The 27,349-nt window shown below is 44.7% G+C and overlaps 1 protein-coding gene across 7 annotated transcripts in view; it reads right to left on the bottom strand.

The window, feature by feature from the left end:
• Positions 1–27,349, bottom strand: part of FAT3 (FAT atypical cadherin 3) — a 669,400-nt gene that overhangs the window by 19,531 nt on the left and 622,520 nt on the right. For 6 of the 7 annotated variants that reach the window (XM_033948992.1, XM_033948996.1, XM_033948997.1 and 3 more), the window contains 3 exons: positions 25,498–25,655; positions 6,183–6,651; positions 1,138–1,291 (listed from right to left, as the gene is read on the bottom strand). In XM_033948992.1, coding sequence (XP_033804883.1) covers positions 1,138–1,291; positions 6,183–6,651; positions 25,498–25,655 — 781 coding nt within the window. The remainder of the gene's footprint in view (positions 1–1,137; positions 1,292–6,182; positions 6,652–25,497; positions 25,656–27,349) is intronic. The other variant, XM_033948995.1, reaches the window with a different exon arrangement.

Below are 27,349 nucleotides of genomic sequence, written 5' to 3'. Positions count from 1 at the left end.
TCCAATTGGGTCTAGAATGCACTTTGGCCCAATCGGTCCCCCCGACAACACATATTCTACGATTGGTCCCATGCAGCTGCTAGTGTCATTTATCCTTTATTCTTTTCTTTTCTATATGTTTATCTGACATGTTCGTAAACTGTTATATCTTTCCCTCTGTACTCCTGCTGTATTGATAATAAAAATCACAAAACACTGTATGTCCTGCGTAGCCTCTGGGTTAGGGTTATCAGATGTCTGGATTAGAGAATGACACGGTGACAAAATTCATCACCGTTCCCGTCCCTGTGGATAACCGCGGGAAATAATCCCATGTCATATTTTAGTGTCTATTTCAACCTCAGTCCTTCTATACCAGCATTCTTCAAAGCAAAGGTTGAGGTCAGTGGTTGTGGCCATTCATATTCTGATTCTTCCCTCACTCCTTAAAGAATGATATGAAGATGGTTTCCCGCGGTTATCTGCGGGAACGGGAATGGTGATGAATTTTGTCACCGTGTCATTCTCTAGTCCGGATTTCTCTGGACATGTCCTCCTTTGTCCGGGCTTTGAAAAGTTTCCAACAAGTGGCCATCGGGCATCCATGCACGTCCGGATGCCATGCAATAACATCATACGCATGCAACATCATTGTGTCCTGCCCAGCGAGAGCAGGCAGCAGGGGCGCGGGCTAGAATGGGATTGGGGCAGTACTGGGGTGGTAATAGGTGGAACTGGGCGGGCCTGGGGAGCGGGTCTAGGGGGTCTGGATTTTCCATTTGGAAAATCTGGTAACCCTACTCTGAGTACTGAAGAGTAAGGAGGCTGCTATAGGTGAATAGGCACCACTTAGGCCAAAGGTCCCTGGTGCTCCTTAGAGCAAACTTACAGAAGTACCGGCCCTCTCCCAAGAGGCACTTATATATAACGGAAACACACTTTGATCATTGTCAATGGTTCCCAATCCTGACCTCTGGCCCCACAGCCAGTTGGTTTTTTCCCCAGAATTTTTACAAGGACTCGGCACGAGATATTTGCATAACTGGACACCCAGTATATCTGGATTCATTTCATACATACTCTCTGCAGATATATTCTGAAAACTTAATTGGTTATCGAATGGCTATCAGCCTTCACAGTATTTATAGAATTGCTTACGTCACTCCTCTGAGTCCGATCCTGCAGCTGCAGATGAAAGCGTTCCCTCTGGGATCGCAGGACCCTCCGTTGCGACAAGGATTTGGAAAACAGGCAGTAATCTCAGATTCACAATTCCTGCCAATGAACTGAGAAGGGCAATTACACTGGTAACCTGCACAGGGAGAAAAAATAGAAAAAAAAAAGACCAAAAACCTTAAAATAAACCATAATTGATTTGGTACCAGATATACTAAAGGATTTTCCCATCTGTGAGAAAAATGTTTAGTTCAAAGGTCTGTTGATACATAGCTACAATATTGATGTATACAGTGTTCCATTCATCAGGTTTCACACTTTACTAATCAACTTAGAAATACACGGGTCAATATTGAAAAACTGTGATCAGCATTTAAATATTTTATATAGAAACATGACATCAGATAAAGGCCAAATGGTCCATCTGCAGTAATTATTATCTCCTCCTTTCCCTATTGGCTAAGGCTCTTAACCTTTGCATCTCCTCTTCCTATAGGCTAAGGCTCTGTGCACCTGCATTGTGAGGTCATAGAGCTGCCCATCCGCAGTAACCATTATCTCTTTCTCTCTCTGAGAGATCCCATGGTGCCTATCCCAGGCCCTCTTGAATTCAGACAGTCTCTGTCTCCACCACCTCTTCCGATCATGGTATTTAAGTACACCGTTACCTTCAGAAAGGGAGCAATGAATATACAAATACAGTAGAGATTGCTGTCAATGTCATACAGATAGCTGGCAAAACCCAGCCACTATCCATACAATTATATGGATAAATTTAGGACAATCGTTTTGCGGTCCTTAATTTATAGCTAAGCAGGCAGTGGCTGAAATATTGCCAGCTCTCTGCACACTCGGGTTTAATGCCTACTCTTTGCCCCGGAACTATCCAGACTAATTTTAAACAGTGCTATCTATATAGTGCCACTAAACACGCAAAGATAGAAGGATTTTATATTTAGCAGCCGGGTCATTTTTGATATGACGTCCAAATCTGATTTGGGACATTTTGCAAAAAAGGTCCAAAAATTCAGTGCCATTTTCAAACCAGAAAAACATCTATTTTTTTGTTTGAAAATGGCCCTAGTTTAGATATTTTTGTGCTCAGTGCTTCTTTCTTTAAGGGTCATTTTCAAACAACAATAACAAAAAAGGTCCAAAATGCACAAAAACAAGTCACTGGGATGTTCTGGGGGCCAGCAGTCTTACTAGACTGGCCCACACAGGCATCCCAGCAGAGTAGTGGGGCAGCCTATGGGGAACAGCAGTGAACCTCCCATAAGTGTTTGCTTAATCACTTTAATAGTAATCAAACTTATCTTAATGATTACATGCAGCCAAGTCCAATAGGACCTGTTTCACTGGAAAACCAACTTCTTCAGGGGGTCGAAATGATTTAAGACTTCTTCTACAAAAAATATATATACAATAAAACCTTGGTTTGTGAGCATAATTCGTTCCTGAAGCATGTTTGTAATCCAAAGTAATCGTATATGAAAGCAAATTTCCCCATAGGAAATATAGGAAACTCAGACGATTCGTTCCACAACCCAAAAACTTTAATACAAAATACTATAGGTACTTGTATTGCAAGACCTCGCTCATTTATAACAGTCACTAAACTCCTGCAGCGTCAGAGAGAGAAGAACCATCGGCTTAGTTGTGATGATGTGACGCGTGTATACTGTATGTACTCGTATTGCAAGACTTTGCTCGTTTAGAACAGTCACTGCACTCTTACGGAAATTATATCAATCTGACTCTAGAATGTTGATGCAGAATTCTGGGCTCCTGCACAGAATTCACATACATTAAGCATCCAGAGTCAGATTGATATAATTTCCCATAGGCCTGTGCTGACATTAGTTATGCCAACTGAAAATGCTGATTGCTAGCAATAGCTATGCTGACAAGCGTCACAGAGAGAAGAACCATCAGCTCAGTTGTGATGATGTGACGCTTGTATACTGTATGTACTCGTATTGCAAGACTTTGCTCGTTTAGAACAGTCACTGCACTCTTGCAGCGTCAGAGAGAGAAGAACCATCAGCTCCGTTGTGATGATGTGACACGTGTATACTGTATGCACTTGTATTGCAAGGCTTTGCATGTTTAGAACAGTCACTGCACTCTTACAGTGTCAGAGAGAGAACCATCAGCTCAGTTGTGATGATGTGACGCATGTATACTGTATGTACTTGTATTGCAAGGCTTTGCATGTTTAGAACAGTCACTACACTCTTGAAGCGTCAGAGAGAGAACTATCGGCTCAGTTGATATGTGTGTATATTGTATGTACTTATATTGCAAGGCATTGCTTGTATATCAAGTTAAAATTTAATAAAATGGTTTGCTTGTGTTGCAAAATACTTGCAAACAAGTTACTTGCAATCCAAGGTTTTAATGTATATTAACTTATCAATGCTTGCTGAAATAATCAGGTTAAAGCTTTCAAGTGACATGATCATTATCAAAATTTACCCCCTTTTTACAAAACTGCAAAAGTGTTTTTTTAGCACCGGCAGGCAGCGCTAAATGCTCTGCACTGCTCCCGACACTCATAACATTGAAATAATTATAAAACATAAAAATATAATATAAAATAAAATAATAATATATTTTTTGGTCTTAGCACAAAATAGAAAAAGTTTGATAATGATCATTTCACTTGAAAGCTTTAACCTGATTATTTCAGCAAGCATTGATAAATTAAACACTTACGGGATGTTTTTTAGGGGCAATGATAGAAACTTGTAACCAATAGTTCTCAGATCTTTGGGATAAAGTTGATCTTGAGTCGGTTTCCGAGACCCTTTTCCTCTCCATTATGAACATTATAGAGCCCGATTGAGAATGTGAGACTCTAGTTCCATCTAGTGGTGACAGCGCTGCAGTGAACTTCACATAAAAGATCCCAAGTACACATCAAATCATTACCCATTTAAATTGTATGGCAAGCCTTCCAGGAATAGCATAAAATGTACTGTACACCACTACAATAGCCCTAATGCCTGTAGGAGTCATTTATATGTGGGTTCAGTATGTATTTTTAGATTCTGAGGCTCTCACACTTTTCATCACAAGAGTACTAGTTAGAGTGGGATATGGGCCTTGGTCCCCTTCTCTACAATCTACCACACCAACCTCTAGGCCAGTGGTTTCCAATCCTGTCCTGGAGGACCACCAAGCCAATCAGGTTTTCAGGCATGCCTGTCACTTCCATTATATGCAAATCTCTCTCATGCATATTCATTAGGGCTAGCCTGAAAAGCCGATTGGCCTGGTGGTCCTCCAGGACAGGATTGGGAACCACTGCTCTAGCCTACTCCAGGAACCTGCATGCTGCTCTAAGAGGAACGGCCATTATATCTGCAGTAGTCATAGAGCCTGTTATGTACTGACACTTTCACCTGGTCAGTTTAGAAACATAGAAACATGATGGAAGATAAAGGCCAAATGGCTCATCTAGTCTGCCCATCCGCAGTTACCATTATCTCTTTCTCTCTCCAGTCTCTGTCTCCACCAGTCTGGGAGACTGTTCCATGCATCTACCATCCTTATGGGCAGTTTGTCATTACTGAAACTGGTATAGCCTAAAACAGGGGTAGGCAATTCCGGTCTTCGAGAGCCGGAGCCAGGACAGGTTTTCAGGATATCCACAATAAATATGCACGCGATAGACTTGCATCTCAAGGACGCAGAGTATGTTACTCCATCTCATACATATTCATGGTGGAGATCCTGAAAACCTGACCTGGCTCCGGCTCTCGAGGACCGGAAATGCCTACCCCTGTTTTATTGCCCTAGATGTTTTTACAATGTTCCATTATTGCAGAAAAAAAGCCAAATCATAAGCTTGCCTTAGTATCATCCGAAACACGCCCCCTACATGCTGGGAAGCAGTGATTTTGAGGGTGAAAGCAGAGATTTTATCAATGCACACTGGGAAGCTGGGAAGCAGCGATTTTCTGAGTGAATGCTGGTAAGCGCTAAACATTTTTATCGGTACAGTATAGGTACTTTACTCATAATGTAATTTTGACTTCTGGATATTCCTTACAAATTGAGTTTTCTACCAAGATTCTGGGAGTCCTTTTCGACTCCTCGCTTTCTTTCAAGGAACAAATGATTAAGAAATGTTTTTTTTAATCTGCGTATGCTGAGGAAGGTCAGACAACTCTTTCATCACCGTCACTTCTCTATTTTAGTTCAGTCAATCATATTATTCACCTCGATTATTGTAATGTTATCTACCTCAGTATTACAAAAACTTGCCTTTATAGATTACAACTGCTGCTAAATTGATTTTTTGGGAAACTGAATGCTACTGCTAAATTGATTTTTTGGGAAACGTAAGTTTTATCACGTGACACCCTTGCTTCAAAGTTTTCATCAGCTCCCTCTTTTCTTTAGAGTTCAGTTTAAATGTGCTTGTGTTATTTTAAAAATTCTTTATGGTATCTTCACTCCTCTAGTTTCTTTATCCTGGAATTTCTATAGATTCTCTTTTGCAAGAGGTGACCAACAACTTAAACTATCTCTTCCTTCCAGAAAAGGGATTAAAGGAGTTAAGATTTTTGGCTAATCTTTGATTTTTAAGTTTCCCCAACTTTGGAATAATCTTCCGCTCCTTTTAAGAAGTTCTGGTTCTCTTCCATTCTTCTTTAAACTTTTGAAAACCACTTTATTCACTAAGTACTTTGGAAATTAATTTTCTTCAAAAAAAAATTTTTTTTTTTTTTTTTTAAATGGTTCTTTTTGTTTAAGTTAACTATTGTAAACCGAGTTGAGCTTTCTTAGAATGAAAACTTGGTGTATAAAGCCAAGGATTAGATTAGATTAGGAGTCAGCATGCGAAAAATCGCGAATAAGCGAAACTGCGAGTGCTGAAACCGTGAATACAGAGGGAGAAGTGTACTGTAACTTTGGCAAATTGTAACCCGCTAACTGCATGTTAACCTGTAACCCATTCGGAGCTCGTTGGGGAGAGCGGGATCGAAAATGAATCAAATAGAAAGTAAAACATTTACCACCAGATGGCATACTTGCACAGCTCCCTCCGTTCTGGCAAGGGTTCCTCTCACATGCATCAGGATACAAAACACAGCCCAGCTTTAATTCAGTCAGGCCAACCACTTCTGCAAAGCTGCTCCGCTTGTTTTGAAGTGGGAGCTCATTGTTATTCAGCACAACCGAATCCAGACATCCCTGGAAGCCGCCCAATATCTGTGTCGTCCTTTTGTCAGTTAGGCTTCGGACATTCTCCACTTGCACCTGAGCTCCGAAATAAACAGAGCTATCTGTGCTTAGGGTCTGGAAGTACAGAGGGGCCTTGCGGCGCTCAACGTAACTGTCATCCAGTGACAAGCTTGTGAAATTCTGATTCAGTTCCAAGAAGACGGAGTGCCAATTTCCATCATTAACCGCTCTGCCAGAAATTCCCAAGATTCCAGGGCCACTTCCACAGTCTAGCTGGAACCACAGCTTGCCGTCTACAATCTACGAAAAGCAAAACACAAGAAATGCAGTATTTTAGTTATAAACTTGAACAGGTGTTTCTGTATACATGCATTTAAGTTTGTGTGCAAGTATGTATTTGGAACATTGAGAGCTTCTGTATTTATTCCACCTAATTGCTTTGATACTCTTTCATTGTACCCTTTATTTAATTTGCCTCTACTCGTGTTTGCAAAGTATAAAATGCAATTTGTGTGTTTTGAGCAAAAGAAACAAAAGATGCACGACTTAATGTATACTTTGCCAATAAAAATCTATATAACCAGCTTATGTAAACAGATCATAAATATTATTTTTGTAGGACATCAGAAGTAACACTTGTTGGACCAGAATAGCTACATGCTATACCACAGTGTCTTATCAGTAGTCCCTTTTTTTGAATTTTGTTTGAGCCTTAACACGTATTAGAAAGGAAAAAGGGGGGTGGGGGGGAGAGAGCCTTGAAACCACCCTGGTGGCGAAACATGATCGTGTCGGCTTGTTCATTTCCTCCCCAACACGACCACAAAGATAAGTTTGTTGATTACTAAAATGATACTTATTTTGAAAACAAAAACACCTAAGGATATTTACTGAAGATACGATGCAGTTTTAAGCACGGTTTTAACTTTCACTACTATTACATTGAAAATTCAAAAATACAGGACTACTGATAAGACACTGTGGTATAGAATACAGCTATTCTGGTCCCACAAGTGTTACTTCTGATGTCCTACAAAAATAACGCTGTAAGATTTATGATCTGTTTATATAAGCTAGTTATATAGATTTTTAATATCTTATGCTTATTTAAAAAAAAACTTTTCAATTTTGAGTGCCTTTGATACTATTTTGCTAATAAAACCTATCTTTTAACAGAGCCATAATATCTAAAAATAAAAACCCTGGGACACCTGGTATGCTAAGTTCAGGCAGGAAAAATCTGGATCCACAGAATACCATGGAGGTCATTTTGTTTGGAAGGGGACGTGTTGTCGGCTGGGTTTGGGTGGGGCAGCATGGATTTCAGATTTTGCAATGGCACCAAATGGGAGAGTGTGGCGCAGTGGTTAACCCTTTCAGGACCAAGGGACATATTTGTCCCATAACTTTAAAATCCTATAAATTTTGATTGGGATAGTCTACAGTTCTAAATTTGATACGTACGGATTCCATATGATACTGCCTTTATGTAAACAAACTGGTTCCGACATTCATTCATTAGCGTCGTTGCCAGATTGACGAGAAGATTCACTTGCCACACTGTCCATAAGCCAGAAGTGTGATTTTTTAAAATAAAAATAATGATATTTCACAAAAAAAAATCAATTTTTTGGCATCTGCAAGCCCTTTTTACCATAAAAATGTCGTCAAAACCACAAAAATTGGCCTACGATCCTTATGGTCCTGAAAGGGATAAAGCTACAGCCTCAGCACCCTGAAGCTATGGGTTCAAACCTGAGCAAGTCACTCAATCCCCCCCCCCTTGCCCCAGGAATGCCTCCTGAAAAGTGTGGATAAAAGCAGACAAGCCGTCCAACAGCATTTCATGGTGAGTGTGAGGGAGTTTCTAGGATAATGATCCTCTCCCTTTATAACACTTTTCCAAAATTGCTCTCCCCTCTCATGCCCTCTCCCATCACGGACAAACAGAAAGCCATGCAACAGCGCAAACACATACAGCTATACACAAAGTTTCCAACTTTATTTAAAAATTTCTATCCCGCCCTAGGGAGAACCTTCAGGGCATCTTACAATCTAAAACATAATAAAATAACAATACAATGTACAACCCCCCCCCCCCCAAATATAATACATAAAATTAGGGTTCAAGGGAAGAAATACATTAAGGGCTCCTTTTAGTAAGTTGCGTTAGCGTTTTTAGCGCGTGCAGCATTTTAGCGTGCGCTAAACCCATGCTATGCGGCTAGAACTAACGCCAGCTCAATGCTAGCGTTAAGGTCTAGCGCGCATAACAATTTATCACGCGCTATTCTGCGCATTAAAGCCCTAACGCGGCTTAGTAAAAGGAGCCCTAAATTTAGCAAAGAGAGAAAAATATTAACATTATTTTCCAAGATACCAATAATAATCAAGTTTCAAGTTTTATTTAAATTTGATGGTTCGCTTAATATTTCTAAGCGAATTACATAAAATGTACAATTGGGGTAAAAACATTAAAAATATTAATAAAGTTTCTACAATAAATAAAACAGAGCAATTTCAAACTGACAATACTGACAAATTATACAAAACTGGAATGAATTGGAGAGAACGAGAGGGAAAAAGTTACAAAATTTTTGTTTCCTAATAATAATAATAATAATAACAACTTTATTTTTGTATACCGCAATACCACAAGCAGTTCACAGCGGTTTAATAGTGGTACCCGTTAAACTTGAGAATATGCATCGAAGAAAAGGTAGGTTTTTAAGTTTTCCCCGAACTTATCAACGGACCGTTAATAGAGAAAATTGCCAACACACAAACATGTATGCACAGACCTAAATTTGTACTACACACTTCCTACCACACACATGAACAAGACATACAAGTACATACATGCATGCAGGGACTTTGGAAAGAATTTCATGGACCTTGCTCTGCATAGTCTCCCTCCACGTTCAGGATGTGCAGTTTTGTAAAATCAATGTCCTGCTGTACTTGCTGGCACATGCTAGTTTCCTAATATATATTTTACAAAAAGAATGAATTCAGCAGAGCTTTCTATAAAATACTTGGAGAACTGTGAACATCTCAATTCCTTTGTACGAGTAGAAGTCCTCTGCGAAATGGGGCTTTATATCATTTATCAAGCCTTGCATATCTGGGCAAGATCATCCTAGCTTCTTGTGACGACTACATTTTCAGGGCAGTGGAGTTAGGAGATATTTTTGGTGCAACAGATGTGGCTGGTTTTCATGCTGCTTGGGATATACCACTTGTAGTCATTTCTCTTTTACAGATTCTTGTTTGTCCATAATAAGAGAACTTAGAACCCTTCACAATTTGCATCACTTCCTCCAATGATGTCCTTCACTGACTGTGGAACAGTAACATATCCCTCTGATTGATAGCACCTAACTGTAATTAAATTTTGATTTGTGGAGCTGGTGGAAAACGGTGACTGACGGATGTAATGAAGATTATATTGACTCTTTCCCCCTCCCTAGTGCAAATTCTGAAACCTACTGATTTATGAATTACCACAACTGCAGTTTCCACTGAGGTGCAGGGCGGGATGGTCAGTGGCTTTAATGCTATTATGCAGAGAAAGCTTTTAAGTTCACCTGTTTTTATTCAGTTTTCATACCAGAACAAACCATTATACAACCACAAAACATAACCAAATAGCATGCTATATTAACATGAAGGTAATAAATAAAAATAAAATAGAACAAAAAAAGAAAGAGATATATTTTTTATTTGACTGATACATTTAAGTCCAATCAAAAGGCCTTCATCTTATTTTCTTTCTTTGTTCTGTTTTATTTCTATTTATTACCTTTAAAAGCAGACTAACATGGCTACCGCACCATTCTGTCCATTTTGGGCCTCAGAAAACAGTCAGACTACGCTCTACACCAGGGGTGGGCAACTCCGGTCCTCAAGGGCTGGAATCCAGTCGGGTTTTCAGGATTTCCCCCAATGAATATGCATTGAAAGCAGTGCATACAAATAGATCTCATGCATATTCATTGGGGAAATCCTGAAAACCCGACTGGATTCTGGCCCTCGAGGAACGGAGTTGCCCACCCCTGCTCTACATCAATAAGACTACGGTAGTTAACAAGTTAAAACCTTGAAGGATTTACGTGTACATATTGAGACAGCTCTGACTTTACAACCACATAGTTCATCTGTGGTAAAATCGTGTTTTTATTCATTACATCAGATCCGTTGTTTTCGTCCCTTCATTGATACCCCCAGTCAGTGGTGTAGTGGGGGAGGGTGGTGCCTGGGTTGGGGGTGCTCAGCATTGCCACACTATGACCCCCCCCACTCCTCCTGGCCACTTGGGCGTCCCACCCATGTACCTCTTGAAATGTTCACCGGAGCAAGCAGCATCTTCCGCCTGCTGCTTGTGCCGGCCTTGACTCCCTTCTGATGTCACATCCTAGTCCCGCAACCAGGAAGTGACATAAGAAGGGAGCTAAGGCTGGCACGAGCAGGAAGTGGAAGATGCTGCTTCTGATGGTGAATATTTAAAGAGGTATGTGTGTGTGTATGGGGGGGGGGGGGGCGGAGAGGCGCCGGCACCCCTTGTAAAGATGACACCCGCTGCCCCCAGTTCTGCTACCCTTCTCTATGCTTTAGATGCGCGGACTCAGTAATTCACAGGTTTTTCCACAACCTACAATGCGCCCAGTCACAGGTACCAGCTGCCCTCAGCCGGCGTGCACTCTGCAGTGAACGCAGCTCCTCTCCCTTCCCGTCTAGCAAACAGTCATGTGAGTATAACAGCTGTCCCGCCTTGCTGGAAACAGGAAGCAATCTCGGAAGAGGTTGGGACCTCAGAGAAGGGAATGATGCGGGTAATATAGGCGAGTTTACAGTATTTGCGGTTTTTCAAAATTCACAAGGGCTACAGGAATGTAACCCCCATGAATTTCGGGGGAATACTGTATATCCCATAATGAGTCCCGTTTGCATTCATTTATTTTTTTTTTCCTGCAGTCACATTGTTCTATTTCAGTGTTAAGCAAACCAAATTTCACCAATTAACATGAGAAGTCTGAGTTACATCTTTCCAGTTTGTGAGAAAAATCGTCAATGCCAATGCCAAAAAGTCACTTCCTATACAAAGACAAATTGGGAGTCATAACTAAAAATCTCCAAAAAATTACTTTATAAGACAACATCTACTGGATGTGCAGCAATCTACAAATATCTGTGCAGATATATCGTCAATCAGGCTGCAAGGCCCCACAATACTATAACATATGGACAACTGCAGCAAGACAGATCAAGATGGGCTGGAGTTAGCTTTGACGGCAATTTGGTTGCCTACTCTTTTAAAACGTACAAAGACTAGGGGACATGTCATGAAGCTTTTAAGTAGCACATTTAAGGCAAATTGTAGAAAATATTTTTTTTATTTCAAAGCTTAATTAAGCTCTGAAAGACAAGGTAAAAGTAATTGACGTAGCTGAGTTTAAAAAGTTCCGGTGGAAAAGTCCTTAAAGTACTGGAGAGAAAGTCACTGTTTATCCTACAAGGTAAGCAGCATGGGCTTTCTACTTTTTGGAACCTTGCCAGGTACAGTATATGTGATCTGAATGAGCCACTGTTGAGAAAACAGGATACTGGACTAGGTAAACCTTTGGCCCGATCCACGTGGTAGTTGTTATGTTCTTATAAAATCCTTTTTCTCATTTCAGGTGAAAGCCTGTCCCTGTATCCCACAGGCAGATCATGAACCAAAGCAACCTTCTACAAAGGCTAGTTCCTATTAAGCAAATGTTACACGACCATCCTGGAGATGAATAATTTATCTGCAAGTGTTGTCTGATGATCATTTATAACTCATTAGCAGGCTTCATCAGCAATTCATCTTAATCAATGAATAGTTGCCTTGCCAATGTATTTTTCTTGGGGTAATATCTCTCTTGAGCAGAACTAGAAAACTACACAGTACATATTATTAATCATGTTTGGGGGAGGGGGGTTTGGGGGGGAAGAGAATTTTGTTGCCAGTTGCATATTACACTACAAGGTTTTCAAACACCATGTGGGCAAACAAATTAATATCCCTATTTACAGGCACACTAGCCATCACATTTATGGAAAATAAATAAAAAAGGCTTGGATGTGTGAGCTGTTTAGAAAAACTCCAGCCATGACATATAACTCAGCATGTTGTTCCAATTCTTTTTTTTGACGAGCAGAACAAGTTGAACTACTAGAAACGACGTTAAGATAACTTGGATCTCGTACATATTAACACAAGCAATATAATAATTCTTTTGGGACACAGTCAGAGATAGCCCATCTGTAGTCGCATACCAAGGATGCCTACTAAGCTATCCAGGGAAATAGTTAGTCAGTGGCACTACATTTCATAAGCATTTCTTAAGAGTCAGTGTATTTAATTAAAACATCGCTTGCTCCAAGTTTGGGTCCTATGAGCACCTGGGATTGATTCCAAGCTCTGATCTTATGTAGCGCACAGGATCCCTGAACTAGATAAACTGAAAACACTGACAAAATCGCTTACTCAAGCCATACAAGGTAACATGCTGTCAGCCCTGAATTTATACAGGCTTAGGCAGTTAAACTGGCGTGTTTATTGCACAAAGGAACCGTTAGTATGGTTTAACCAGGCAGATCCTCTAAGCCATGTAGGGACTCTTACTGGAAAGTCCCTGAAAGATAACACCGTAATCTTATTAAAATTTCCCAACCTTTGCTTCTTTTTAAATTTCAGTAACAGATGTTAGGAGAGAATAATGCTAGCTCCATATGCTTGGTAATTACACCAAAGACAAGGAAATTGTAGAAACGTATATTTAACTTATTCCAGTTCTGTCCAGCTTTTTCCTCTCTACTATATCTATGGCCTGGATGCTCTGGTTAGGCCTGTTCTTGCAATTGGAAGCTAAGCAGACTCAGGCCTGGCTAGTACCTGGATGGGGTCCCACTGGGGAATGCCAGGTGCTATAAGTTGAATGCAACTGTGCCGGAGAAGGCAATGGCAAACCACTCCTGTATTCTGCTTTCAGCCATCACAGGGAGGATTCCTCACTGTGCATGCAGCCATTAGTGCTGCCCGTTTCACATCAGTGAATCAATTCATTTTCATAAAAAAAAATCGGGCTATCCAGTTCATTGACCAACCCTCCTCCCCGCATATCTTCGTGCCTTCTAAAGCAGGAGCAGTAGCGTTCCGGCAGCGAAAAGCCTGTCCTAAGCCCTGCCTCTTGCTGGCCGTCCGCTGCCACTGCTGCTCCTGCTTTAGGAGGCCCGATGTCAGAGCTCACAGTGGGGTGGGGAGGCAGTTGGGAAATGCCCCCCAATACATCTCCTCGCTTATCTCCCCCTATGCTCACCCCCCCCCCCCCCCCCGTGATCTCCGCTCATCGGGCAAGCCCCTCTTATCTGTACCCTTCTCTTCCACTGCCAGCTCCAGACTCTGCCCCTTCTTTCTTGCGGCGCCGTATGCCTGGAGCAGGCTGCCTGAATCAATACGTCGTGCTCCGTCCCTAGCAAATCCAAGCTAAAGGCTCACTGTGTTGAAACTGCTTTCAACTCTTAACTCCCACTCGCTGCTCAGATACCTATACCCACTGTATCATTTCCTCTACCATAATCTCCCCAACCCTGTAATGTCCGGTCTAAATTAGATTGTAAGCTCTTCTGAGCAGGGACTGTCTATTGTATGTTAAAATGTACAGCGCTGTGTACGCCTTTTCAGCCCTTTAGAAATAATAAATAGTAGTAACAGTAGCATCAGCGCTAGCACTGTGGGCACCTTCGGTTCCGCAGTTTTAGGTGGTTCCCCAAAGGCCGGCATCTTTTCCAAGTTTCCATGTTTATTTAAAATTTGTTATACTGCCTAATCAAGCTTCTAGGCGGTGCACATTACAATAAGATACATAAATACAGTGTTCCCCTGCGAATTCGCGGTTCGAGAACTTAATCATTCGCGGTCTGCTCCGACCACCTCTTCCTGTAGTAAAGTCAGGCTACACCAATCAAGAGCTGCGTGTAAATGTCTGATTTCTTTTTGTGTTATACCATTGTAAAGGACATTACAATTGTCAAGACAGGAAATTACAAGAGAATGAATTAATATGTTTATGGAAGGTGTGTCGTCCGGCTTCCCCTGGTGGGCCTTCCCGGTACATCATGGGATAAACTGGGGAAGGGCCTAAGGTCCTGATTGGCCCAGGGACTTAAGGCCCCTCGGCCAACTGGAATCTTAGGCCACTCTCCCAGTGCATTCTGGGATGCACTGGGAGTGGCATAAGATTCCAATTGGTCAGATCCCTTAGGTCACCCCCTATAGGAGTGGCCTAAGGGATCTGGCCAATTGGAATCCTAGGACATTCCCAGTGCATCTTAGAATGCACTGGGAGAGTGGCCTAAGATTCTGGTTGGCCAATGGTCCTTAAGTGCCCGGGCCAATCAGGACCTTAGGCCCCTCCCTGGTGCATCCCACGATGTACAGGGAAGGTTCACCATTCAGTGGAGGCAGGCCTGCCGGCTGGAGGGAGTAAACATCCCTCTGGCCGGCCAACTAAAAAGATACTTGTGGGGGTGGGGGGGTTTGGCAGGAGGGACTGGGCATCCCTCCTGCCAGTGGATGTCTTGGGGGTGGCAGCAGGAGGAATTGGGCACTCCTCCTGCCACAGACATTTGGAGGTGGGGGGGAGGGAATTTTGGGGTTCCGGCAGGAGGGACTGGGCATCCTTCCTACTGGTAGTCTTTGTGTGTGTGTGTGTGGGGGAATGGATTCTCTGCTGTGGCCACTAAACTGATCGTGGAAGGGAGATTCCCTTGCCGTGATCAGCTTAGCGACAACCTGATTCTCTAACCGGCGTCTGTGACATGGACGCTGGTTAGAGAATCGTGATATTAGGCGGGCTTAGGCGTCTGTCCATGAGGACAGACGCTATTCTATATAGGATGCCCGTATGCGATTCTCAAAAGCCGCTTAGGTGGCTTTGAGACTGGGCGTTCTATACAGAATCCGGCCCATTTTAATTAACTCCTGTAAATTCACCCAGGCATTTTTATTCTTAATGAATTCAGGTGGCCCTGTATCACCCTGTATGCTTTTCAACTGCAGCAAGAATATCTCCCAACTAATTTGATTGGTACAACTTTTTTAGCCCATGGAGCTGCCGGAGTGGCAACGCTGTGCTTTACATCAGATCAAGTTTCCTCATGCTTTGCTAAAACATCTTTGTTACAGGAGTGCCCCCCCCCCCCAACAAAGATGTTTTAGCAAAGCACGAGGAAACTTGATCTGATGTACATTGCCACTCCGGCAGCTCCATGGGCTAAAAAAGTTGTACCAATCAAATTAGTTGGGAGATATTCTTGCTGCAGTCGAAAGGCATGCAGGGTATGGAAGAGCGATAGCCATAGCTAAACCATGAAAATCAACAAGCAGGCATAGTTAACACATGGGGGATATCTTCACGCACAATAGTGGCAGTATGGCCTGACTAGGTGGTCCTACTGGTTTTTTATTAAAGTGTGTTATTAAGTGGGCCCATCCCATTTTGCACATGTCAGATTTGTTTAATCACATCACTGCACATCCTTCTTAACATATAGCACAGTTACTTACCGTAACAGGTGTTATCCAGGGACAGCAGGCATATATTCTCACATGTGGGTGACGTCATCTACGGAGCCCCGGCGCGGACAGCTTTTCAAGCAAACTTGCTAGAAGTTTCAAGTTTGCACACTGCACCACGCATGTGCGTGCCTTCTGCCCACTAGAGGGCGCATCCCACCTCGTGGTCCTCAGTTCCATAACTAGCTTAGAAGCCATCCCCGGGGAGGTGGGCGGGTTGTGAGAATATATGCCTGCTGTCCCTGGATAACACCTGTTACGGTAAGTAACTGTGCTTTATCCCAGGACAAGCAGGCATGATATTCTCACATGTGGGTGACCTCCAAGCCAAACCAAAAAGGGCAGGTGGGAGGATGGCAAATTTAAGAAAACAGATTTTGTAAAACTGACTGGCCAAACCGGCCGTCATTCCTGGACAGAGTGTCCAGACAGTAGTGAGAGGTGAATGTATGAACCGAAGACCAAGTGGCAGCCTTACATATGTCTTCCATCGGGGTGGAACGGAGGAAGGCTATCGAAGCTGCCATTGCTCGGACCTTGTGCCCCGTGACTCGACCCGGGGGAGGGAGGCCAGCCTGAGTATAGCAAAGGGAAATGCACGCCGCCAACCAGTTAGACAGAGTGCGCTTGGAAACTGGGTGCCCTAATCGATTGGGATCGAAGGACAAGAATAATTGCGGGACCTTCCGATGGGACTTGGTGCGTTGAAGGTAAAATGCCAACGCCCTCTTACAGTCAAGCGTGTGAAGCGCCGTCTCGCCAGGATGGGAGTGGGGCTTAGGGAAGAACACAGGAAGGACAATGGACTGATTGAGGTGGAAATCAGAAACAACCTTCGGGACGAACTTAGGATGGGTGCGGAGGACCACCTTGTCATGATGGAATACGGTGAAGGGTGGGTCCGCAACCAAGGCTTGTAGTTCCCCAATCCGCCTAGCGGAGGTGAGGGCAATCAGAAACACCACCTTCCAAGTCAGAAATTTCAAGAGGGACTTGTTGAGTGGCTCAAAGGGTGGTTTCATCAGTTGAGCTAAAACCACATTCAAATTCCATACGACTGGGGGAGGTTTGAGCGGGGGACAAACCCTGAGTAATCCTTTCATGAAGCGTGTCACCAAGGGATGGAGAGACAGAGGGCGTCCATCCAGGTGTTGGTGGAAGGCGGAAATCGCACTAAGATGGACACGCACCGAAGTGGTTTTCAGGCCAGAGCGCGACAAATGGAATAAGTAGTCCAGAACCGAGGGTACCGGGGCCGATACCGGGTCCAGGAGGAAAGATGAGCACCAGGTGGAAAACCTGGTCCATTTCTGCGAATAGCAAAGCCTCGTCGAGATCTTGCGGGAGGCTTCCAGCACTTCCCTCACTGATTGAGACAGGTCCGGAGGGGTCAGGGAACAAGAAACCAAGCTGTCAGGTGCAATGACTGCAGATTGGGATGTAACATGGATCCTTGATTCTGAGATAGCAGAGAAGGACAGACAGGCAGAAGAAGGGGTTCCCTGGCGCTGAGTTGGAGCAGTAGGGAGAACCAGTTCTGACGCGGCCACCGAGGAGCTATGAGAATCATCGTGGCCGTGGACGATCTGAGATGTACCAACGTTCGCATGATCAGAGGGAAAGGAGGGAATGCATAGAGGAACTTCCCGTCCCAATCGAGAAGGAAGGCATCCGCCTCCAGACGATCCCGCGAGTACATCCGAGAGCAATACAGTGGTAGTTTGTGTGTCTCCGGAGAGGCGAACAGATCTACCTGTGGCGTTCCCCAGCGAGCGAAGACCTCGTGCAGAACTGCTGAGTGTAGAGTCCACTCGTGGGGTTGCAGGAGTCGACTGAGTTTGTCCGCCAGACAATTCAGTTCCCCCTGGATGTAGACCGCCCGGAGGAAGATGTTCCGGGAGGCCGCCCACTCCCAGAGGCGAAGGGCCTCGGAGCAGAGGGGCCACGACCCCGTTCCCCCCTGTTTGTTCACATAGTACATTGCTACTTGGTTGTCCGTGCGGACGAGGACCACCTGGTCCTGTACTACGTGAACGAAGGCTCGAAGTGCTAGGAAGATGGCCCGAAGCTCTAGCACGTTGATGTGACAGCGACGGTCCTCTGCCGACCACAGGCCCTGTGTGCGAAGACCGTCGAGGTGGGCTCCCCACGCGTAGTCCGAGGAGTCCGTGGTCAGAACCTTGCGAAATGGGGGAGTGCGAAAGATTAGTCCCGTGGACAGATTTGAAGAGTCTGTCCACCAACTTAGCGATTTCCGCAAAAGCGGAGTCACCGAAATGAGGCGCGACTCCGGATCGCACTCCTGGCGCCATTGTGATGCGAGTGTATACTGAGGGATCCTCAGATGCAGCCTCGCAAATGGCGTGACGTGTACCGTCGAGGCCATATGGCCGAGCAGCATCATCATGCGCTTGGCCGACACCCTTGGTAGTTGAGAGACCTGGCGGCTCATCCGTACCAAGACTTCCAACCGTTGGGTCGGAAGGTAGGAGCGCAGGCGCACCGTGTCCAGCACCGCACCTATGAATTGAAGAGACTGAGCCGGCCTCAACTGAGACTTTGGAAAGTTTATCTCGAATCCGAGGGTTTGCAGGAAGGCAATAGACTGTCGGGTCGCTGAGATAACCTCCTCCCTGGTCGGGGCTTTGATGAGCCAGTCGTCCAGGTAAGGGAACACATGGAGCCCGCGAGACCTCAGGGCTGCCGCCACTACTACCATGCACTTCGTGAATACTCGTGGGGACGCGGCCAGGCCGAAGGGCAGGACTCTGTACTGGAGGTGTAGGTCTCCCACCTGGAATCGTAAGAATTTTCGGCAGGTGGGGTGCACCGGGACATGGGTATATGCTTCCTTCAAGTCGAGGGAGCACATCCAGTCCCCTTCCTCCAAAAGAGGATACAAGACCGGGAGAGATAGCATTCGAAATTTCTCCCTGGCCAGGCATTTGTTGAGCTTCCTGAGGTCGAGTATGGGGCGCATGTCCCCGGTCTTTTTTGGGACCAAAAAGTAACGGGAGTAAAATCCCGTCCCCCACTGGTCCTTGGGGACCGGCTCGACCGCCCGAAGCTTCAGGAGAGCTTTGGCTTCGGTCAGAAGGGTCGGTAGTTGCGACCGGTTTGCACAAGGCTAAATTTGGGGGACTGTCCGGTGGCGAGGACACAAAATTGAGCGAGTAGCCTTCGGAGACGATCCGGAGCACCCAAGCGTCTGAGGTAATCGCGGTCCATGCCTTCCGGAAGGACCGAAGACGCCCCCCGATGGGAAGGGGTTCTGGTGAAGGTGCGGAGGGGAACCCGCCCCGTCCGCTCAGCCCGTCAAAAGGAAGGCGCGGGCTTAGAAGGGCCCTGCGCCGGGGCTTGGGTTTGTCCCCCTCTGCCTCGTTGAGACGGACGTCTCGGAGGCGGTCTTGAGAAAGACGGGGTCGACTTCTGGGGGTACCGGCGCGGCGGAGGCCGGAAAGGTTTCTGCGGCGGGGGCCTAGGTTTGGGGCGGACCAGGGATGCTAAAGAGCGTTCCTGTTCCGACAACCGCTTGGTCGCCGCCTCCAAAGACTCGTCAAATAATTCGGACCCCACACAGGGCAGGTCTGCAAGACGTTCCTGCAGGTTTGGGTCCATGTCGAGGGTGCGAAGCCAGGCCAAGCGGCGCATGGCCACTGCGAGGGCCGACACCCTCGAAACCAGCTCAAAGGTGTCGTACACTGAATGGAATAGGTACAACCGCAATTGAGACAGGTTGGACATAAACTTATCGAATCCTGCTCTTTGGGAGTCCGGTAACGAGTTCCGATATTGAGGAAGGTCCTTCACCATCCCACGCAAGTAGGAGGAAAAGGTGAAGGAGTAATTTAGAACTCTGGTGGCCATCAGAGTGTTTGAATAGAGGCGACGGCCAAACTTGTCCAGGGTCCGCCCCTCCCTGCCGGGTGGAACCGCCGCAGAAACCCGTGAGGGCTGTGATTTTTTAAGGGCAGATTCCACCAGGAGGGACTGGTGGGAGAGCTGCGCCTTATCAAACCCTTTCGGGGGAATCGTCCTATACTTTGATTCCATTTTTGACGGGACAGACGTGCCTGTAAGAGGGCTCGACAAGTTCTTCAGCCAGGTCTGCAGGAGGACACTGTTGAGAGGGAGTCTAGGTACCTCTCTAGGGGGAGTGGGAAGGTCCTGTTCCTCTAGAAATTCCTTGGAATATTTGGAACCTACCATCAGGTCAATCCCCAGGGCTTGGGCCATGTCCTGGACAAAAGATGAGAAGGAGGACGGCCTAGCCTGGGGGGACGGGGTTCTCGACCGTCCCGCTGAGGAGCGGGGGGAGGCCTCATGGGAATACTGAGGATTCCTAACCGATCCTGAATCCCAGGATCCTCTCTCCACGGCCCTCGAGGGGGAGGGTGAAATCATCCTCCTAGGGGAGTCCCTGGGGGAGGATCCCGGGGTCCGTGGGGTCCTCTCCCGTTTCCTCGGCGAGGCGGCACGGGAAGACTTTCCCCGGGGTGAGCGGAGGAGCCTCGGATTATCGAGGCGCAACTCCGACACCTGCAGCGCCTCGCCCCCGAACGACGAGGAACGATCGCGCCGAGGCGAGCCTCGGGGTCGCTTAGGCTTCCTCGATCGGCGCCTCGTCCGAGGTCGCCTCGAGGGCGAGGCGTCCGGGGAAGATCCCGAAGCCGAGGAGGAAAGTCGGCGCACTCTGCGGAACTTTTCTTTTGGGCGGACACTGCGCTCAGGAGGCTCCCCCGAGGTCGAGGTCCGGGGCGGGGCCGAGGCCGAGGTGGACGGGGCCGCAACACCCGAGACCGAGGTCGCCGAGGCCGGGGCTCCCGAGGTCGAGGGAGCCGAGACCGGGGCCTCCGAGGCCGGGGGCGCCCCGGCCGAGGTCGACGCCGCCGGGCCCGCAGCACGCTGCAGCACTTCCAGGGCTCCCGACAGCTCCGATGAGATCAAGGCTCGAAGGAGATCCTGGAAGGCCGGAATCCCCACGAAGGTGGGGAGTTCCGAGTCCGGGGCACACTCCCTGGAGGGCGACCTCGGTCTCGAGTATTCCCTCGGGGTGTGCGGAGTCGAGGTCCGATGCGGGGTCGGGGTCGACCCACCCGCTTTGGCCTGACTCGAGGATGGCTTCTTTGCTGAAGGGGATGGAACAGAGGACTTACCCGAAGTTGGCTTCGATGACGACGGCTTCGAAGATGAGGGCCGAGGCGACGCCGAGGCCCCCGAGGACGCCGAGGCCGAGGTCAAGGCCGGGGCCGAAGCCGAGGCCGACGTCGAGGCCTTGGGCGGCGCGTCGACGGCGAACAATTCCGCCATTCTGGCCTTACGGCGACGGAGGGCCCTGTTCTGGAAGGTAGCACAGCGATCACACGAGGCTGTTGGATGTTCGGGCCCAAGACAGACAATGCACCACCGGTGAGGGTCGGTGATGGAGAGTAGTCTCTCACACCGGCTGCATTTCTTGAATCCCGTAACAGGACGGGACATCGACGAGAAAAAGAAGAAGGCCGGGAACGACCGACGTTCCCCGGCTCAGGCTTCCGGGAGCCCCCGGAGCCCAACGAAAAACAATTATTATTATTATTTTTTTTTTTTTTTTGTAAAACGGACGAAAAATAAAGCAGCACCGCGATTAATCCGATCAATAAACAAACTAAACGCGGCAGCTAGAAGGCAAAAACACTGGAGCTCAGATCCACAGGGCTTTCTTGCTCCGCGGAAAAATTTGAACTGAGGACCACGAGGTGGGATGCGCCCTCTAGTGGGCAGAAGGCACGCACATGCGTGGTGCAGTGTGCAAACTTGAAACTTCTAGCAAGTTTGCTTGAAAAGCTGTCCGCGCCGGGGCTCCGTAGATGACGTCACCCACATGTGAGAATATCATGCCTGCTTGTCCTGGGATAATCACATTTTTCACAATGTTTAAATATATTTACCTTACTGTACACGCAGTGGCTGCAGAGCGACTGAAAACAATATTGCAAAATACAGGGTAGAGGTTTAATTATCCGTAATTGCTTAAAACGCCGATTTTATGTAAGAATTTCATTGAAAAGTGCTAATTTATCCACAAAAGGCTTTTGACCCACTATGAAGAGTAATTGTCTAGGGCAGGCGCACAACCAGTCATTATCCAGCTGTAACACTTTATCTCATGGGTAATAAACGTTACGGAGAAGGAGGGGGCCCGAGTAACCACTCGCTCCTTTTTCAGCTCATTCATCAAATCTTTGGCTTCCTCATAAAGACGGTTTTAGGGCATTTCAGGGAAGGTTCTGCATGTCTAAGAACAGCTCAAACCAGGTTAACTATAAGTTTTCTTTGAGGGCATAAAGCTGTTTTGTAGGACTACTCTGAACCTTTGAGGAAGCAAATATAGACCACCCATGTACCAAGCATCTCTCCTGGATCATGAGCCCATCCGTTTGATATTTCACTTCAATGATGCAATGGAGATTTTTTCTTGTTTTTTTTTTTTTTTAAATAGATTTAGGCTTTTGGTATTGATTCCTTTCCGAATGATCACATACATTAATTTGAGAGGTTCACAGGCAACTGACCTACTATTTATTTTATGGATGGACGTGAAAGTATCTTAAATATGAATGATGAGATTAGGCCTTTTTTTTTTTTTTTTTTACATTATGGAGTCCACGAAGAACTTTTGTAAGATTTGGTGGAATATCAAATTTGAATAACCATGTTGCATCCACTACTGCTACCTCTTTTAGAAAGACTAGTCTTGCTCACAGCCACAACCCCCCCTGGCCAGCATCAGTTGCCTCTGTCCATCTGATCATAATCAGAAATTTTTGTGCCAAAATGGAGCTAGTGCAGAGAATGGAAGGAAGCCAGGGCATATGGTGGTAAGAGCCAATCAAAAAAGAAATTTACACCTGGCTCATGGCACAATCACAATATTATTTAGCTGCAGATTAACAAGGATAATTTGCATTTCTAAAGAACCTATTATCCAGATAAGGTAACCAATGTGTCTTTTAGTTCTTCAGAAAAATATCTATAGCCACCTCTGGGAAGATGTTGTGATAGCAAATTTCTGGCTCCCAAATTGTATGAATTTGTTGAAAAGAGTTGGAAAGAATGAACATTATTACTGTTCTCCCTTGAGGTCACAAAAATGAAGGAGTCAATTTTATTATACACATTAATGAATGAAAAACCCTTGCATTTTTAATCAGAAGTGCACAGTGCATGTAAATTTGCCTATGTTGATACAAAATCTATGATAATAGGCTAATGAGATTCAAACTATGCAAAATTGCTCATTACTTAGTGTAGTGAAAAAGTATGCATGTGCATTAAAATGTGGATCATAGACACATTAATTTGTGGGTTTCTGAAAGAAGTTGAAAATATTTTACTTTGTGCTTGCTTATGCTCAGAAGGGCCAAGCTGGGTATTTTAATTCAGTTTTTATGACTGGGGAAGACAACGGCAAACCACCCTGCTAATAGACTGCCAAGAAAATATCATGCAAGTAACAGCCCCATAAGTCATTCACAACTTGTGCACAGAGGGCCTATCTTTGCTTTTTAATTCTCTAATGTACCCTCATTGGATAGATATAAATGTCGGCTTTTCCTTATTATGACCGGGATAGCCATGCAAATGGTTACCCGTAATTGGAAAAATTGGGATCGCCTTAGTTTTACTTTTTGGTGGGCGAATTTATGCTTAAGTTATACGTATGAGAAGATGAATGTGGATATTCTAAGATATTCAAGTTAGTTTGGGGCCCATTGACATCTTTTGTGGATTCGTTATAGTTGGCTTTTATCTTCATTTCTGCTGGGATAATACACACACATCCGGGGAGGGGGGGGGAAGAGGATAGGGAGTGGGGTATATCATTTGTGTGATTTTATTACCTGATGAAAATGTTGGTTGGGTGGGTTTTTTTTATTGTTGTATGGATACTGATTGATTAAGTGCATATATAATTATTATTATTTGTATGTATATTGTATTGCATTTTTTTGGCAACTTTGAAAACGCAATAAAGATTTTAAAAAAATAAATAAAAAAATTCTCTAAAGTTGTAGTCCAGTAGATGTCACTAAAGTCTGTGCTTTAAGGAAAAAGGATCATTTGCAATTTTTGTCTGAATTTGGATGAGGATCCATGTCAGACAAAACCCTTAAACCAGCAGGTCTCAGTACTGCTAGAGAAACACAACTTAGAATTTTTAGCCCTTACACAAGTAGTTTAGAAAAGAAAATACTTCCCACAGAATAGAGGTTTTTTGGCTTGGTGAATTCATAACATGCTTTGAATGTCATGAAAGCATATGATTCTGCCAGAAGTACACTGCCTTTTAAATTGAATTTTCCTTATGTTCAACATATACGACACATGCACCTGTTTCAGTCTACTTTTGCATATGTGGAGGGGCATTTTTGAAAAAAAAACCCCATTTAAGTTCAACTTGGATGTTTCCAGCTGAACGTCCAAAGTTGGAGGTACAAAAATGGCCATTTTCGAATGGCAAACTGCTCGACGTCAAAATATATATTTTTTGAAAATCGTCTACTTAGACGTCTTGGCCACGACACATCTAGGCTACCAGTATGTCTAACTTTATACCCCATTTTCGATCAGAAAATTGAAAGTCTGGAAACATTCCAATTGATGTCCAACAATTTACTGTTCACATAAGAAGTTCAAACATGCACATAAAAAAGCTATTTTATGTGCATGTTTGAATTTCTCTTGTGAACAGTACATGCATCGGTAAACTGTTGGATAAAAATTGGAATATTTCCAAACTTTCAATTTTCGACTATTGAGCTATCTATTTGACAATCAAAATCAAGACTCCTGATGCAGGCCTAAAGGCCGAAACATGTACGTGTCGAGTCTTTTATCTGAAGAATAAAAGCATCAAAGTATCCCAGTGCTTTTGGCCACCTTCACTGCTTTTGTTTCTTTGAATTCTTGAGAAGGTGGTTTCTCTTAGGATGCCTAGCCACGCCTAAGTCTGAAAAGTAGACGTGGTGAGAGGCAGAGATTAGAATTGTTAGGTGTCCAAGTTAGACACTGGTAAATTAGGCCTAATATACTGGCACCTACCTCTAGAATGCCTAGCAAAGCCTAAGCACGCCTAGGTGTCACTAGGAAGGATTCTATAAAGAATGATTAGTGGTTGATTGACAGCTGTGCCAAGTGGTTATCATTTATAGAATCCAGCCCTTACTAAGTGCGTCCACGTTAACCAGTTAGCACATACTAATGCGAATGTGCTAGCTAGTTGACACTTCCACGCACATTCACCGTCCATGAAACCCTCCTAAATATATATATATCTATATATATATATAAACCAAAATAAAACCTAACATGCACCAACAAGCAAAATACCATAAAGTGCTTTTAACAGGTTTTGTCGTAGCATAATTTCACACGCTAAGAGGGCATTAGGGCTTAATACCCTTTAGCAAAAGGGCCGCTTAATGACCTAATGAGTGAAATGTTATCAGGTCACCATTCAAGTTACAAAAATGATCATGCCAATGACTTTGCTTCATTACCTTGAGGATTATACAGGGATTGGCTCTGGTGTACATGATAATGCCATTGTTTTGGAGTGTTCGGAGTCGCAGGGCCAATTTGAACTCATCCTTCTTACTATTCTCAGAAATCCGATATTTGATGTAGCTGTTTCCAGCAAAACTAAGCGATGTATGTCCTGAAAGAAAAACATTACAATGGTTTATGTTCATTTTACGACCACCAGACCAAAAAAAAAAAAAGGGAAACAAATTCAATAATAAAGCATAACACAAGCAGCAAACAAACCATCGCTAAGTGAGATTAACAAACTTTCAGCTGGAGCAGGCACAATAAATGTGCATTTTCTATTTTTTTTCCACTTTTTCTTTACTTCTGAGTGCTACGAGTAGTTCTCTATGCTCATAATCCCATTTTCCTGTGGGCTCTTCCAAACATGTCATGAATAAGTGTCCCAGTCAAACAACAGCTAAAAATAATGTGAGTGCAATGGTACACACCCACTTATCTTAGACAGACAGGACGGTGTCAGGTCAAAAGCACGCCGGGACAAAGGCGCGCGCAGACAATTGAGTGCCGCGCGGAGGTGCGCGCCGCAGAAAATTAGTTTTTAGGCCTCCGACGGGGGGGCGTGGGGAGGAACCCCCCACTTTACTTAATAGAGATCGCGCCACGTTGTGGGGGGTTTGGGGGTTGTAACCCCCCACATTTTACTGAAAACTTCACTTTTTCCCTGTTTTTAGGGAAAAAGTTAAGTTTACAGTAAAATGTGGAGGGTTACAACCCCCCAAAGCCCCCACAACGCCGGCGCGATCTCTATTAATTAAACTGGGGGGGCTCCCCAACAAAACCCCCCGTCGGAGCCCCTAAAAACTGTAATTTTCTTCGGCGTGCGCCTCCGTCTTGCGCTCAGTTGTCTGCGCGCGCCTTTGTCTTTCGCGGGGTTGTCTATGAACCAGACAGGACATATAGGGATTGAGGAATTACCCGCAGAGAGAATAAAAGGGTGAATAAAGGTAATTCTATGGTGAGTGGGAGTTAGGAGTTGAAAGTAGCCTTGAAAAAGTTGGCTTTCTTCTGCTTTTTATTGTTATGTCTTTTAAACTTGTCTGAACCCCTCAGAGCTGTCATTTTAGCCACAGCATCTGAAATTACCTCATACTCACTAAGGGTTTCTTTTACTAATCTGCGATAGCGGTTTTAGGGCGCACTAAATTGCCATGCGTGCTAGATGTTAACGCCAGCATTGAGCGCGGCAATTCTGCGCATGCTAAAAACGCTATCGCAGCTTAGTAAAAGGAGCCCTAAATATCATTGGCTCGTGTTGCCTATGGTATCATAAATAACATTGCACCCCTGCATAAACCAGTCACATCTTAATCCATATGTTAGAAAGAATTTATATTAATTTAATATTTTAAAAACGATGAATTAATTTTTTCCTATAGCTACATTTCTTTTTAGTTTTTAATTGGTTTTAAATGATGCGGTCAACTACGGTGTCTTTTATTGCCATGTAAACCAATTAAGTTAGGCGGTGAAGGATACCTACCGCCGCCCAACCTTCTCTGTTCCTACAAGAATTAGGCCAAAATGTCTCCAGAATTCAAAATCACCATTATATGTAATAAAAATGAGCCAATTAAGTCACTATGAGATCACATTGGGAAGAATAACCCAAATCATAGTTATCGGATGCTAGGTTCCACCTTTGGGGGTCAATGCCCAAGAAAAAAAATTTGGGTGCTGATATTGTTGACAATACACTGAAACCTTCGGCCAAAAGAGCAAACCAGATGCTAGGAATTATTAGAAAAGGGATGGAAAACAAGACTAAGACTGTTATAATGCCTCTGTATCGTTCCATGGTGC

Source organism: Geotrypetes seraphini, chromosome 6 (assembly GCF_902459505.1).
Source record: "Geotrypetes seraphini chromosome 6, aGeoSer1.1, whole genome shotgun sequence".
NCBI classification, from domain to species: domain Eukaryota; kingdom Metazoa; phylum Chordata; class Amphibia; order Gymnophiona; family Dermophiidae; genus Geotrypetes; species Geotrypetes seraphini.
This window is presented reverse-complemented; position numbering and strand designations above follow the sequence as displayed.